Source organism: Cetorhinus maximus, chromosome X (genome assembly GCF_964194155.1).
Source record: "Cetorhinus maximus chromosome X, sCetMax3.hap1.1, whole genome shotgun sequence".
Lineage (NCBI taxonomy): Eukaryota > Metazoa > Chordata > Chondrichthyes > Lamniformes > Cetorhinidae > Cetorhinus > Cetorhinus maximus.
Window position 1 is genome coordinate 3,378,072 of NC_135917.1, and position 15,937 is coordinate 3,394,008.

A 15,937-nucleotide genomic window follows, 5' to 3' on the forward strand; every position below is an offset into this window, starting at 1 on the left:
GAATTTAATTGATTTTACTTCAATAAACTTGTTCTGAACTGAGTTTACAATTATGCTGTAAATGCAATTCAACTAACAATTAATGCAGTGTTCAATGGAAAACACCACTCATTTTACTTAACACAATTAACTGTCAAAAAGAGTTAAAATTTAGACGGTACACTTGAACATGAACTCCTATTTTATTTCCAGCAAGTTGCTTTATTCACCCCAACCGCTTTCTTGTAAAGATGGTAACTCATGCTGATGTATTGTTTTCACTTCTGCAGTACCTCACCTAAATGTGGATTCTTTATATGTGACCCCAGACTGCAAGTGTCAGCAGGCTAGTCATCTTATTTTTTGGGAGTGGGACCACACGTATATTTGTGTTCTAACCCAGTCTGTGCTGGGTTAGCTGATCTTAGCCACAGCACTCAAAGAGACACTTTAATTGGCCTCAGTTGGCCTGGGTAGGAAAAGAAAAATAGAGAAAGGAAGAAGAATGAATCAGTGTGGCTGTGATAAGACTTCCCTACCCTCCCCAACGCACCACAACCCTGCCCCACATACACAAGTGACAATCAAAAGGCTTGAACAGTTGACACTAGGTGAGGGTGAAGATAAGAAATTAGCAGGAAGAGAAAGAAAAGACATACCTTAACCTTAAGATTGAATGCTTATTAATATACAAAGTTTCCAATTTCCTCGGATAGGACATTTTCAGTTACTAATTTATTGTACAAATCTACTACCTTTTGATCATCGATGCTCAAAATGATTTCTATGAAATCTAATACACAAACCACCAGTTCAAATACAACCTTGGATGTGTACTGACCACACTTGTTGGGGGAGCTGGCATATATCTTGGATGCCATAGGTTTTGAGATGATGGAGCCCGAGTACTGCTGAAGTGATGGTTAGGTGGTCGTAACACTCTGTTGGGTGTTTGCATTTCTAGGTCTGAAAAAGAAGTTTTCACAATATTAGTTTCATCTCAGGGCGATACAAATATTGACATGTCTGTGGCACAATACGTTCATATCGCCACAGCAGAATTCAATAAAAATCTGGAATTAAAAGTCTAATGATGACCATTGTCAATTGTCATAAAAACCCATTTGGTTCACCAATGTCCTTTAGGGAAGAAAATCTGCTGTGACATGTGACTCCAGACCCACAGCAATGTGGTTGGCTCTTAAAAATGCCCTCTGAACAAGGGGAATTATGGATGGGCAATAAATGCTGGCCTAGCCAGTGTCGCCCACATCCCATGCATGAATAAAAAAAAACAAAAACTACATTCCTGAATTGCCTCCACCATCTTTGGCTCAGCCAAACTGTTTGCAACCTCTGCGTCTTATTTGATGCTGAACTGAGATTTCATCCTCTCCATCAAAGTCCACCTACTTCCACTTCCACCTGTCTACCAGCCGCCTCCCCTCCCCGCCCCCCACCACCCCCCCCATCGGCCTCAGCTCATTTGCTGCTGAAATGCTCATCCATGTTCCAGACACAACAGATCGGCCTCCTATCTTGCACACTCAATAAACTTAGCTTAAGCTCATTTAAAACACTGCTTTCCATATCCTAACTTGCACCAAGTCTAGTTTGTGAAATGTAGTTACTTTGAATGTTGATATGTATCCTGCTTAGAGTTGAATTACTGGTGGGTACTAAACAGAATTCTGCTGAGCAATTCCTGGCCATTCTGCAAAAGGTAAAAAATGAATGGGGAGTCACCGCTAGGTCACTCATTTGACTCCTAACATTCAGTTAAGGACAGCGCTGGGATCAGGTCACCCTACGTGCTGCGTCATTATCACATCGCTGTTTGTGGAAACTTGCTGTGCAAAAAACGGCTGCTGTATTTCTCAACATTACAACAGCAACTACACTTCAAGAGTGCTTCATTGGCTGTGACTGAGACGTCCCAAGGTCTTGAAAGGCGCAATATAAATACAAGTTTTTTTTCTATCTACCTTTGGCATCTGGTTTCAAAGTGCCAGGACCTCCAGCAGAAACAAATGTGGAAGCAACAGAGCTATAGGATTCACAAGCTCTATCCATCTGAAGAGAGAGATGAAGAAAACGTTATGTTCTAGACTATTCAGATTTTAAGTGGGGAGGGAGAAATATACACAAAGAGAGAGAAAAATGGCCAAATTAGGAGATTGGGTAAATTTGGCAATGGGGATTAAGATTTTAATAGTACCATTTTGACCTGGTAACTTCGCTTGCACAGCTGCCATTAATCTATCTCAGTTTCTTTGAACCAGGCTGAACTGAAACAAGAGGTGCATTTGTAGAATAGCTGGAATGGGGGAAAAACAATCCTCATTCCATATATGCTTTTCCTTCCTTCTCCAACTTCTTCCTTAAATAAAATGTTTTACAATTCCCACAGTTTAATTCTTCAACATGCGAAAAAATTATTCAGTGTTAGGAAGCCAAAATTAATTTGCCTGTTCATTGAGAATATTGCCCATATACTTTGCAAATCGATTGTTCATACACATCATACACTGTTTCCCCTACTTTGCATCTGCCATCGGATCACCTAGGATGCAAAGCTTGAGTATGCGTAGTCTAGGACTGTGCTTCAAACCCAATCTCAGAATTGTACATCCGTTATCCCAAAGCAACAGGATCTGACTGTCTCTATTTTCTTTCATGAAACGACCCATAAATCCCAAGTAATCAGTTAGTGAGGACACAAAGCAAAAGATTGATAAATAGGAGCTATTAGTTCAAAGGAGATTTCACAAAACCCAAGTTTGCCAGAACTTGAAACGGTTAATTTAATTGAGAGACAAATGATTCAGGAACAGGGATGTCTTTCTGCAATTGTACAGGGCCTTGGTGAGACCACACCTGGAATATTATGAGCAGTGTTGGTTTCCTTATCTGAGGATGTACTTGCTATAGAGGGAGTGCAGCGAAGGTTTACCCGACTGATTCCTGGGATGGCGGGACTGACATATGAGGAGAGATTGAGTCGTTTAGGATTATATTCGCTGGAGTTCAGAAGAATGAGGGGGGATCTCATAGAAACCTATAAAATTCTAACAGGACTAGACAGGGTAGATGTAGGAAGGATGTTCCCGATGGTGGGGGAGTCCAGAACCAGGGGTCACAGTCTGAGGATATGGGGTAGACCATTTAGGACTGAGATGAGAAATTTCTTCACCCAGAGAGTGGTGAGCCTGTGGAATTCATTACCACAGAAAGTAGTTGAGACCAAAACATTGTATATTTTCAAGAAGGAGTTAGATATAGCTCTTGGGGCAAAAGGTATCAAAGGGTATGGGGAGAAAGCGGGAGCAGGCTATTGAGTTGGATGATCAGCCATGATCATAATGAATGGTGGAGCAGGCTCGAAGGGCCGAATGGCCTACTCCTGCTCCTAGTTTCTATGTTTCTATCTAATAGGCAAGTAGTAAAACAGTTGCTCTAGTATGGAATTTTTCACTTCATGGTCTGACTCACTCCTGCTGCATTCTAAGTTTGTATCTCCTATAGGGTGAGCAAGTAGAGACAGTGGGGTTAAAGAAATAAATGACTATAATTTCTCCCTCCTTTGGTGATCCTGTGCCACTTGATGGCCAAGATGGTCAACCTTATTCCTAGTCACTTCATGATTAGCTACTGGGAGGGAAAGAACGCCTCTAACACCTTAAGAGTGAAAAGATACCTGGCTTCCCAAATAGTTTGACTGAGATTGCATCTAATATGAATAGCTTCATTTAATAAAGAACTTTACACTGTAAACAGCCACCAACTAGATTAGATATCCCTGTGTTTTGGGGATTGGGGGTGGAGGGTGAAGGGAAGGAAGTAAAGAAAAGAAATTTATAATTCACAAAGCAATCTCACCATCTCAGCACATTGCTCTAGTGAGCCTGGTTGTTGGGGCGGGGGGTGCATGGTGGAAAAGAAATGTTTGCACAAACTATAGTCCTGCTCATTTGTAAAGAATACCAAGACACTTCATACGCTATCACCACTATCCAGAGACATATACAGACCAAGTTGAAGTCCAGGCCATCAGGTTTACATCTGGCTGATTTCTGGGCTGAGAAATGCTGTCTACTGCTAACTTGGTTATATAGTTTGATTGGCTGAAGAATGCTGCTTGGAGAACTTATTTCAGTACCTGTGCCTGAAAGGGAAAGCAAATGGCAAAGTATTAAATCTTTCAAAGCTAAAATAGTAAGTACCAGAAAACACAGAAAATGAATGTACTTTTGCAGTAATTTTTGAACACTTCATAATTTGTAGTGTCATAGAGATTGAACAAAGTCGGGAAGCACAAAGGTACGTAGAATCAAAATACATTAAGTACCTTGGGAAAAATAAAAAAAGACTGGTCTATAGCAGAAAATTAATTCTACGTTAACATAATTTGGGCTTTTGTCTGCAGTCAAGTCAAAATGAGTGAAAGTTTGAAGCTGGTGGCCTGACTGACACCTTGCCCAAATTATGTTATACAACTAGTAAAGGAGCAGGGCTGGAAAACGACTTCACTGATCAAAAAAGTTGCATTCTCTGTTACGGGTGTGGTCTTCATTCTTTCAAAAGTGAAAACTACAAACAAATGCTACGCAGGAGGGAAAAACATGTCCAAAAATAGAGTAGGTCCCTATTCAGTGGGGAAAAAAATCCATAGATACTTTGCCACAGTACATTTGATTCAGTGAATCTGCGTCAATGACATTCTCAAGGTACCTTGAGAACATAATCATCTGCTATAGCTTTCCAGCATCCAAGGGCCCAGAATACTACCTTGTTCAGCTCTCTATTTTTCCCCCACTATTTTGAGTGAAGGTCACATTGGAAAAGGAAGATAGCCTTAGAATCATATATTTTAACTGACTGAAAAGCTATTCACTGAGTTAAAATCAGGCCCATAGTAATAAATATCTGCACTGAGGAGAACTCCAAGTCCAGAAGAGATTCCCTACTGGTACCCCTTGTTTTTCTGAGATACGCCTCCGTTGTGAGACTATGCAGGAGTTGGTCAACATAGATGGGTACTAGATTCCTAAGTGCCAGAATAATGAGTTCACCCTTCCTAATTCCAAATAGAATTCACATTCTTACCAGTCTGGGAAGTTGGTTGGTATTAAAAGGCTAACAATGGAAGGAGCAAGCACAGTGATTTTCTACCAGTGATGCTGTGAATGCGTGTACCAAACCAGTTTCAGAAATGAAGGGCAAGTCTATAAACTGCCATCTGCACATTACACACCACATGTTCTCAAAGAGTCCATGTCCCAGAATACATAGTATATAGAAAGTTAACAGCTTGTCTCCTGCATTTACAAAAGATGCATCAATTGGAAAGTTTGTCAGTCAAAACTGGCCCCAACTGGGTATAGAGCATTAGGGGAATCTTTACAATTACCAGGCTGGAGACAGTAACATAAAGGCACTGATATCACCATCTATGCAAGAAGATTGGGGCATGTCAGTCCTAGCATCAGGCCGCACCACAGTATAACCAGAGGCCTCAGCACCTTCTCTACAACTGTGGTTCATTGTAGAACACTGGTTAACTAATGCTTCTTTTCTGGGTTACATCTAAGAGTAATCCCTAACTGAACCAGATTATTCTTCATGCAGAGATATAGGTGTACTTCTTGAAATGATCAAAACTATCGATTTGAAAGAAGTGCTTGGACGTTTTTATAAATAGGATAGGAAGACAAGATGGAAAAAATCAATTTAAGAATACAAACTACATTTTTGTACATGAGTTTTGTACATAGGCTTTCTCCTATGCAGATAGACAAGTCAAGACAAAACGGGAGAAGAAAACTAAGGAGATGGTTCAAGATAAAGCCATGTGTACAATGGACTGTCATTCCGCATCCAAAGTGCCAAGTTTTACACATGGAATATGGCAATTCTTTACAGCAGGTTACCTCTGGTACCCAGTTTAGCAATGCAGGAGGCACGGCCCCAGGCAAGGGGTAGAGTGGGACGATTGCAGGGCATGTATGATGATCTTCCCATCTGCAAGAAGGGAAAATAAAACAAGGAAATATTACAGTGGTTATACAAATTCTCCGCCACATCTATAGAAAATATAATAGCAGGAAAACAAGCCACTGGATCCAGAAAAATATAATTTTGTAGCAGTTCAAAATTTTGCAAACTTCACTGTTGGCAGGTACCATAGACTGTTGGCAGGTACCATAGACTGTTGGCATGCTCCGCATGCAGTTAATGCACAGCATGCCTATCGAAACATGAACAGTTACACAAAAAAAGGGCGCTGTCTTAGTAGTTTTGTAAATGTTTAAAGGTTATTAGTATACCTCATGTGGCGTTGCTCACATTGAGTGAGACAATTGCTTCTTTTATCCCATGTACCATATATTATTAAATTTATCATTTAAAGAGGTTGCAATAAAAACATAATTTGACTTATTCACAGTATTTAGTCAGTGTTAATGGGATTTTCAGACCTAAGTTCCATGACTGCATGTATATTTGTATTTAACGTGTTGATATGGAGAGGATTAGATTATAAAATAATTTATTATCGTGCTGGTATATTTTAGGGTTTATTGGGGACAGAAACAATGATGGTTCAAAATAAAGATCAAAGGTGATTGGCTTGTAGGATATGGGGGTGGGGAGAGAAAGAGAATGAGAAACATTGTGTGTTTAAATTATTAATGTGTGTATTCAGTAGCCAGCAGTTGTTTGTTGAACTGACATCACAGGAGAAAAAGTTGCAGGAATATAGGGAAGAACAGGAGTGTGGGACCAACTGGACTGCGCTTTGAAAGAGCCAGTGCGGACTCAATGGGCCAAATTCTGTGTTTCTGTCTTTCTATGCTGTACTATTCTAATGATTCATAGCTGTTTTCCAGATTGAATTATGTTTCAGGTATGGGAATCTGGCTTCCCAAAACCTAGTGCCATGTGTATAAGTTCCTGCAATTGATCTTGCCACATATTGACTGGTCACTTGTAAATAGTAAATAAAATTACAGCTGTCTGTAATCATGGAGTTGGCTGATAGAAGAAAACTTCCAAAGAAAAATACATGATATGAATTTGGAAATTTTGGATGTGATAAATTCCATTAGCTCAGACCTCAACTCCCACTTTCTCTTCCACAGGAAGTGATGGCAATCTAAAATGAGTGAGCAGTGGTTCTGGGAGGGGGAAAATAGAGAGGTGGGATGGGTTGGTGCTTCTGGTGGGGACCTTCCTTCAGAAGACCATGCTGGCAGGGCAACCTTCGCATCAACCTGCTTTCTTCTGCAAGACTCCTGTGCCACTGAGGCCTGCTCCGTTCACATAAGAAGGTGCTTGTTGATGGGGTGGTGGAAGAGTGAATCAAGGCATCGTGGAGAGAGGTAGGAAAACTTGTTTGGTGATGGAATTGTGTTAGAGGTGGTGCAAAATGCAAGGCTGGCAACATAGGAAGTGAGGACAATAGTGACCTTGATTTTTTTCCCCCCAAAACAGCTGTCTGCATTACTGTAGTTTTAATATCATAATAAACTAATGTAAGGTGTATAACATTTATCAAAAATCAGACTGTTTTGTAGATTTTATCTAATACAATGTTGGAACGTCTTCCAAGGATCTTAAAACCACCTGGAAAAGGGAAATAAAACAAGTTTATTAAAACAGTTGTTAGCAGGGAAGCACACTTACATTCTGCTGTTTGTCAATTGCCACTTGCTCATGTGCAATTGGAGGGTTAACCCTCAAGAAAACACTCAGTTGAGTCAAGATTCTTCTAACGTTGAAATTAGAGTTTACAGTGCAGATGTCAGACAAAAATGATTCTGGTTCACAATGGGAATTGAGGGGGGTTGATGGATCCAAATCCAGACCTCTCATGAGCTATCTATAGGGTCTTGCAAAGTCAAAGTTTTTAGCAGTTTTAATGGAAATATTAGGTCTACTTGATTACTAGATTTGCATAACCTCAGACATTGGGTCAAGATTTAAAAAAAAAACACAGGATTCTTCAAATATGGTTCACACAGCTTGGAATTCATGGTGAGGAACCATTGAGACATAGCCCCTCAAGATCTGCGGTTCAAGTTGCTTTACTTTCTCATTACTGCATCAACAGCCTCGCCAAAAAGCAGTTCAGTGCTTTTCAGACAATCTGCAGTAAATGTTGTTTACACAACAAAATAAATTGACCTGAATGCTGGATTACTTAAAACAGGCATCAATATTTCAAGAAAGGGAGAAACTGTTCTCACTGGCGGATGGGTCAAGAACCAGAGGACACTGATTTAAGGCGGTTGGCAAAAGAAGCGACGGTGACATGAGGAAATTTTTTTTTTAAAACTCAGCAAGTGGTTAGGATCTGCAATGCACTGCCTGAGTGTGGTGGGGGCAGATTCAATCGTTGATTTCAAGAGAATTCGATCATTATCAGAAGCGAAAAAAATTGCAGGGCTGCAGGGATGAGGTGAAAAGGGAAGGAAAGGGGCTCGTGTGGAGCATAAACACCAGCACAGACTTGTTGGGCCGAATGACCTGTTTCTTTGCTGTACATTCCATGTAATTCCACGTAATTCTTCCCCATTTGGCACACACCCTTCGTAGTTAAATTGAATGCAAGGGAGAAAAAGCCACGGCTCAGGGACTCCCACTTGTGCCGCTCGGTACTGTTGGAATTTAGATAGCTAAAAATGCAGCTTTTCAGCACAAAACACCAGGAAAACTGCATGTTGCCTATCTGAAGTTGTTTTGTATCAGAGTTATTGGGAGCCAACTGGGAAGAACACTAGACCACAGTGATGTCTGTGCCTCAAGATACTTGAAGATCCCAATGAGCCAAGCTGGCTGATCAATCATTGAAGTAATATGAGCTGTCTGACTCAGCCATCAGGTTATGGAGCATGTCACAAGATTGTCTCTATTTCAATCTCCCATAAACAATTTCAAAGGAAATATTTTTCTTGAAGGAATGTAGTTGCCAGTTGATCATTAGACACTGACAAAAAGAACTTATTTATGTACAGCGCTTTTCACGATCTCAGGATGTCCTAAAGCACCCAACAGCCAATTAAGTACTTTTGAAGGGCAGCCCCTGTTGTAATGTAGAAAACATGGCAGCCAATTTGCACACAGGGAGATCCCACAACAAAGTGTTTTAGTGACAAGTACAGGATGTAGTTCACGAGGTGGATAGCATGCATCAGAAACTCCTCTTGATCAGCACAAAAGACCATAACATTTGTAATTAATAGCACATGCCCTTGAATACAGCCTGGGTACATCTCATATCCCAGGAGATGGCAATTACACAAATTGGAGACACAGGAAAAGTGCTCAACTCTGCAACCCAAACAAGGTAGACACCAAGAGCTGAATATACCAGCTTCTTGGTAATGCCTTTCAGCACACATCATCCTAAGTCACCTCATCAGCTATATGACAGATGACCCTCCTCTGTGTAAAGATGAATCAAAGCTTGTGATATGCTAGCCACTTCAGTGTTCTAAATGGCAAAGTTCAATGCCTTATATCAGGCCTATTCTACCAACTCCTTAATACAAGGCTCATTTGGATTGACAGTCATGCCTACCATTAGCTCGACTCTTTTGAGAGAGCCTTAGCTCCCTCTAACAGTTTCCCTTTCCCCAAAAATCTGCTTCACAGCTTGGTCTTGGATCTTGTACAAAAGCCAAAAGAAGCAGCATGCTCTGAACAACGGTGTAATATAGTACAGTAGTGCACAAGTTTGGCAGAGATGCACAAAGATTACAGTAAGTCCTCACTTAAAGTGATAGTTGCGTTTCTAAAAATCACGACTTTAAGCAATTCAGATTTTCCCATTAAAATCAATGTAAAAGCTGTAGTTAGGTCCTACAGAACCTTTCTCATCAGAAAAATAAATAAAACAATATACCCTTTAAGCTGAAATACTTTACATTGCTAAATTCCTATATCGGTAAATGAAATAACTTTTGAAATAACAAATTTTAAAATATGAAAGAAATATGTTAACTTCCTGCTCCCAACTGATCCTGCTTGCCACCAAACCCGCTTCTCAAACCTCCCGCTCGTCACACATCCCGCTCTCTGACCTTCTTGATCACCACGGACCCTTCCTCTCACTAACCCTCCAACTTGCTGCTTTTCCCATTCCCCAACCCATCCTCTTGCTGCCGACCCTCTGGCTTGTTGCCTTTCCCATTCCCCAAGCCACCTACTTGCTGCCCACCCCTCGACTTGTGACCTCTACCGCTCCCTGGCTCACCCTGTCGCCAAACCTCCCACTCCCAGGCTCTCCCTCTCTTGAAGGTCCAGATCCAATCCAAAGCCAGAGCTCCGGGGTTGTGAAAGTGCGGGTCCTTAAGTGCGGTGCAGAGGAGCCGAGCTGGGCCTATTATAATTGATGTTTTTTTTTAAAAATCACTCCCGCTCACCACTTCCCTCTCCTGAACACTCACTGTGATCAAGGGCTTGGAGCTGAGCAGCGAAAGGCAGGAGGAACAGCTTTGACTTAAGTCTTTGACTCAAATCACTTAAAAAAAAAAGTGCCAGCGTTGGGACTCTGGGGGCATGATTGCAGTGAGGACTGTTGGAAATGTGTGCAGCAGACAGCGATATTGTGCAAAAGTAAGCTCATTCCTGGCTTCAGATACTATTGTGCACATTAAAAAAGAAATCGGCCGGGATTTTCCAGCCCTGTCATGGTGGGACCTGCTACAGGAGATTTGGCGACCCAATCAACAGTCCATTGACTTTCAGCGGGATCGGACAATCCCGGCGGTGGGTGGGGCTGGAAAATCCCACCTATCAGTTATAACAGTCCCAGCTCAGCACTTCTGCATGGTCAGGACCCACACTTTCACAATACTGGAGCTCTGGCTTCAGATTGGACCTGGGTCTGGACCTAGGACCTTCCTTGAATGGGAATTCAGGTTCAGGAATAGGGAAGCACGAGCGGAAGAGTCGGGGAGTGGGAGATTCGACGAGAGCAAGGTCCGGCAAGAGGGTGAGTCAGGGAGCGGCAGAGGGTTGGCACAAAGAGGGTGGGTTAGGGAGCGGGAGAGGCCGTTCCAATATGGCGCCAATTGGGTCACGCAGCTTTATGACAGACTGGCAGTAATGACTAAAACGAATCTCGCGACACTAAACGAGAATACAGGCTCCATTAACTGACTGAAGTTAAAGCGAGACATAATGGGGACTTACTGTAGGTGAGCAGCTCTGGTTTAAAATGTCAAAGTTCAAAAGAGGAGTGTTTTATTTTTTCCCTAAGACGACTTGGTAATCAGTGCAAGCATCAACTGAAGACAAAGGCCTATCATCGCCATAACATTTAAATTGCTTACAAACATAGGCTGTGCGATTTCTTGCAGCAATTATTTTTTGCATTCTTTTCAAAGTGACCTACCACATATGGGCTTTGCGCAGGATACTTGCAATGAAGTGCATTGTCCTTCACAGGGGCTCGCATTGCCATGCTAGGTTTGCCAGAGGGGTTGCTGAAAGTATTCTCGTCATCAAGAGTCGATGGGGCATTCCGCAGTGCCATACCATCGTTATTACCTACACCAAGAAAATCCAGACAATAAAATAAAACCTACAGCCATGGTCTCTTTACAGCTTCCAATCTAAACAATGTTTTCAGTTTGAAATAATTTCAAAGTTGTTAAAAATGCTCGATAGGGAAAATACCTGGATTTAGGTTAGACGGCTTATAATTTTGGACATTCGTTTTCATAGATAGTGTGTGTGCCAGGCTGAGTTTGCCATTGATAACATTAAAAGCATTAATTCCAACATTCGATAGGATGCTCTGCAGAGCTATTGGATTACTCTCAAAATCTTCATCACTATTGCCTACAATTGTACAGAAAAATAGTTATTTTAGATCTCCTCTGATGGAAACACTACACACAATGTTACATCACCTTAAAAATGTAGTATATGAGCACAACGCCACATGTTGTAATTCAAGAGGCTCAAAAGAATATCAAACTCACTGCCTACATAGGAACATAATATAAAACAGTTAGGAACACATTTTGTCCCTTTGTTGGGAGAATTCCAATGTGCATAACTTACATTGTAAAATTATTACAGAATATATGAATCTGCAGCATAAATGGCCATTTGTATAAATAATCTAATTTTATCCAGATGTTTGTGAGTGGCAGAACCCTTATGTGCATCGACGGGCAGAGGGATCTGGTCACCACAGGTTACTGAAAGTGGCAATGCAGGTGGATAAGGTAGTCAGGAAGGCATATGGCATGCTTGCCTTCATTGGCAGGGGTATTGAGTATAAAAGCTGGGAAGTCATGCTGCAGCTGTATAGAACCTTGGTTAGGCCACACTTGGAATATTGCGTGCAATTCTGGTCGCCACATTACCAGAAGGATATGGAGGCATTGGAGAGGGTGCAGAGGAGGTTTACCAGGATGCTGCCTGGTCTGGAGGTTATTAGCTATGAGGAGAGGTTGGAGAAACTCGGATTGTTCTCACCAGAGCGATGGAGATTGAGGGGCGACTTGATAGAAGTTTACAAAATTATGAATGGCATGGACAGAGTAGATAGTCAGAAGCTTTTTCCCAGGGTGGAAGAGTCAATTACTAGGGGACATAGATTTAAGGTGAGAGGAGAAAACTATAGAGGAGATGTGCGGGGCAAGTTTTTTACGCATAGGGTAGTGAGTGTCTGGAATTCGCTGCCAGAGGTGGTGGTGGAAGTAGGTACGATAGTGGTGTTTAAGAGGCAGCTTGACAAATACATGAATAGGATGGGAATAGAGGGATACGGACCCCGGAAGTGCAAAATGTTTTCATTGACGGGCAATATGATCGGCACAGGCTTGGAGGGCCGAAGGGCCTGTTCCTGTGCTGTACTTTTCTTTGTTCTTTGTTCTTGTTCTTGAATTGGAAAATTTGTAGATTTTAAAATAGCTGGGGTTAAACATGGAAACCGATACCTTCTAAGTTATAAAATGGCAGATTCAGCATGTGGAAATCGACCTGTAAAATATGCTTGCTGCAAACAACTTTGCAAATGTTCATATGCTTGATGATGATGGGAGCTGCTCCTAATCTCACATCATTTAAAGAAAATAAGAAATTCCATAATAAATGCAAAAGGGAAATGCACGTGGGAAACAACAGTATTCAGATGATGAACAGATTTTACATTTGGTGAATTATTCAGCATTTAAAAGAAGTTTAAAAGAACATGAAAAATGTCCAATGACATACAGCACAGCTCTAGATCTGATGATGTATTCAAACTCCATCAGAAACATGAAATTTGTCATACATGCACAATATCACTTTTTGAGGGTCCACCAAAGAGGATTGTTTGATTGAAAGTAGTTTTAGTCTTTACACATTGGTTAAATTATTTTCCACCTATGGAAGTAATGGGAGGACACAATGAATATTTCACCGATTCTCCATACCGTGATTAGGGATTGTTAGCCAAGACATGTTATGATACCCCACACATGGCAGTGAATTGGAAAATTTGGGTTCACAGAAGATTTTTTGCAGATGGAAACTGGCATCCATCTGTGAATGAAGAATAAGTCCGAGCTAACATGGTGTTCCATCTTTGTGAAAATCTGAGCTGAGGGACCACTTGACTTGTATTTCACTAATCTGTTTGCACCACTTTTCAAGAATATCTACCATAGGAGCAGAAGTTGCATGCAGCCAAACAAAGCAGCAGGGCATTGCACATAGGCAGTGAACAAAATGCCGCAATTTTACCAGTAAGCCCGCCTTGAGCAAATCTGCCATAAATCTCAGTCATTCCACCTGGAGGCAGTGAATGAATGAAACACTTTTGCAGTCACTGATGTAATGCAAAAAAACACAGTAGCCAAGTTGCATACAGCAACGTGATAACGACCAGGTAATCTGTTTCTGGTAATGTCGGTTGAGAGAGAAATATTGGCCAGGATAGAGGAGAACTCCCTACTGTTCTTTGAAATAGTGCCACAGGCTCTCTCAGGTCCACGTGAGAGAGCAGACAGGGACTTGGTTTAACCTCTCACCAAAAGATGGCACCTCCGCCAATGCAGTACTCCCACAGTCACTCTGTGCACTGGAGTATCAGCCTAGATTTTGTGCTCAAGTCTCTGGAGTGGAATTTGCACCTACAACCTTCTGACTCAAGAGGCGAGAGTGTTACCCACGGAGCTTCAGCTAACACCATACCTACATAAAGGCTCCAAGGTCAATATCCAAGGATGTGTGGCACTAATGGGCATGAGTAAAGTCTACAGTTCCTGTTTGCAGCAATAACCCAATGGACCCTGTGGCAGCTTCACTGGAATCTGCTGCAGACTCCCACCTAAGCAGTGGCCAGACACCAATGGGTGCTTCCACCTCAACAGGAACACTGACTGCAGCTCTGGTGACAGTAGGGCAGAGAACAGCTATCACCCTGCAGACCAACTTCCAGACCATGGCAGCTGCAATGCAGGCTGTTGTATCTCAGGAATTTCAGGATCTGATAGCTGTCATCAGCTCAGCCATCCCATAGATCAGTGGGCACTCAGATCAGGGGGCCAGTGGAATGGCAATAGCTGGAGTCCACCTACCTGATACTGTCACAGCAGCACATGCCAGGCCTTCCCTCTCAGAGCAGGCCATTGGAACATGAGAGGTGAGGCCAGGCTGCCCAGGAATAAGGTCCATAGATGCAAATGAGTCAGCTGCCATCAAAAGAAGGCCAGCCATCTTCATGTCCCATGACTCTTCTGTAGAGGATGAGAAGGTCAACCACCTCTTGTGATCCTGCCCTCAGGTTAACCAAGAGAAGCACAGTGTTAAGAAAGAGTAGGTTGGCTTCAGTTCACTTTGGACTTCATTGTAATAAAATAGAACGTGCACTGATGATGCACTTCGTTCCTCGTGGAATTTAGACTCCTGCTGGAAAGGATGCAGTTATTTGGAGCTGATTTATTCACTCAGGAGATGATTACTAACATGGTCACCTAGGGTTGAGTTCTTGTCACAATGTAGGATAAGAAACTTGAGGAAACGTTCTTTTATTTGAAGGAATAAGAGGTGGTGGTATGGCACTAGTGCCAAGGATAGACTGTATTACATAGAAGATTTCAGTAATGAGATGTGCTCGGATGGCCCTTGCAGTAAATGCTGCCCAATTCTCCTTTGCTCCACATTGTGCTGCTCTTCCAGCATAATGACATAACGTGCCATATCTGCACCTGAGAAACCCTCACTGTGGGAAGGAGAGTGAAAATTTCCTGGTGGTCTCATCCTAACAGAAGCAAGTCCAGGTGAATTCTTGATTTAACTTACCTCAAGTGCTTTGAGTGTAAAAGCAGGAAACTGGGTGCTGCAGTGCCAATGGCCCTCATTTTAATACAGTACAGTGTCTCAAATGCAGCTGTCCAAAAACCGGAGCTGTCCGAAAACCAGGCATTTTTATCATGTGCCATATATCAATTTTAATTGAAAAATATATTTTAAAAAAAAACTTACCTGGACAATTTGGCTAGGCACTACATTGGCGCAGTGTGGGGCCTGATTAGTTATCAGCTTTGCTGCTTTGCGTGCTGATCTATTCCCACGGTCCAAGCAACCCTTGATCCCTCCCTACCCGGCTTGGCCCAGATCACCCATGGCCCGAATCAAACCGACCCGAAATCCAGAAAGATCTGAATCCGGTATGGCCTCAGTCCCAAGGTTGCTGGTTTTGAGACACTGTTCCTGCATATGAAAACTAGGTCAATTGGGATTTGGCTGACACATTGTGGGAAGGGCCAAAAAGCCCACGGGAATTAGTATGTGGGAAAAAGATCAAGTGTGAGGCAGAAACTCGCATAAACATCATCTGCCCCATTTTCCTGCCTTGTCCCGATTATGCACTGAAATTATGTCAAAATGGCATGGAAATTCTTCACTAGATCTTTTACTATCTAAATTTCTTTACTCACTGTACAAGTGGTTT

The 15,937-nt window shown here is 42.0% G+C and overlaps 1 protein-coding gene across 2 annotated transcripts in view; it reads right to left on the minus strand.

Annotated features, from left to right (window-relative positions):
* LOC144672700 (uncharacterized) overlaps window positions 1–15,937 on the minus strand; it is a 33,928-nt gene that overhangs the window by 6,352 nt on the left and 11,639 nt on the right. For both annotated transcript variants that reach the window (XM_078534621.1, XM_078534620.1), the window contains exons 5-10: window positions 11,662–11,826; window positions 11,378–11,532; window positions 5,910–6,000; window positions 4,011–4,144; window positions 1,965–2,052; window positions 821–945 (exon numbers count right to left, since the gene is read on the minus strand). In XM_078534621.1, the coding sequence (XP_078390747.1) occupies window positions 821–945; window positions 1,965–2,052; window positions 4,011–4,144; window positions 5,910–6,000; window positions 11,378–11,532; window positions 11,662–11,826 (758 nt within the window). The remainder of the gene's footprint in view (window positions 1–820; window positions 946–1,964; window positions 2,053–4,010; window positions 4,145–5,909; window positions 6,001–11,377; window positions 11,533–11,661; window positions 11,827–15,937) is intronic.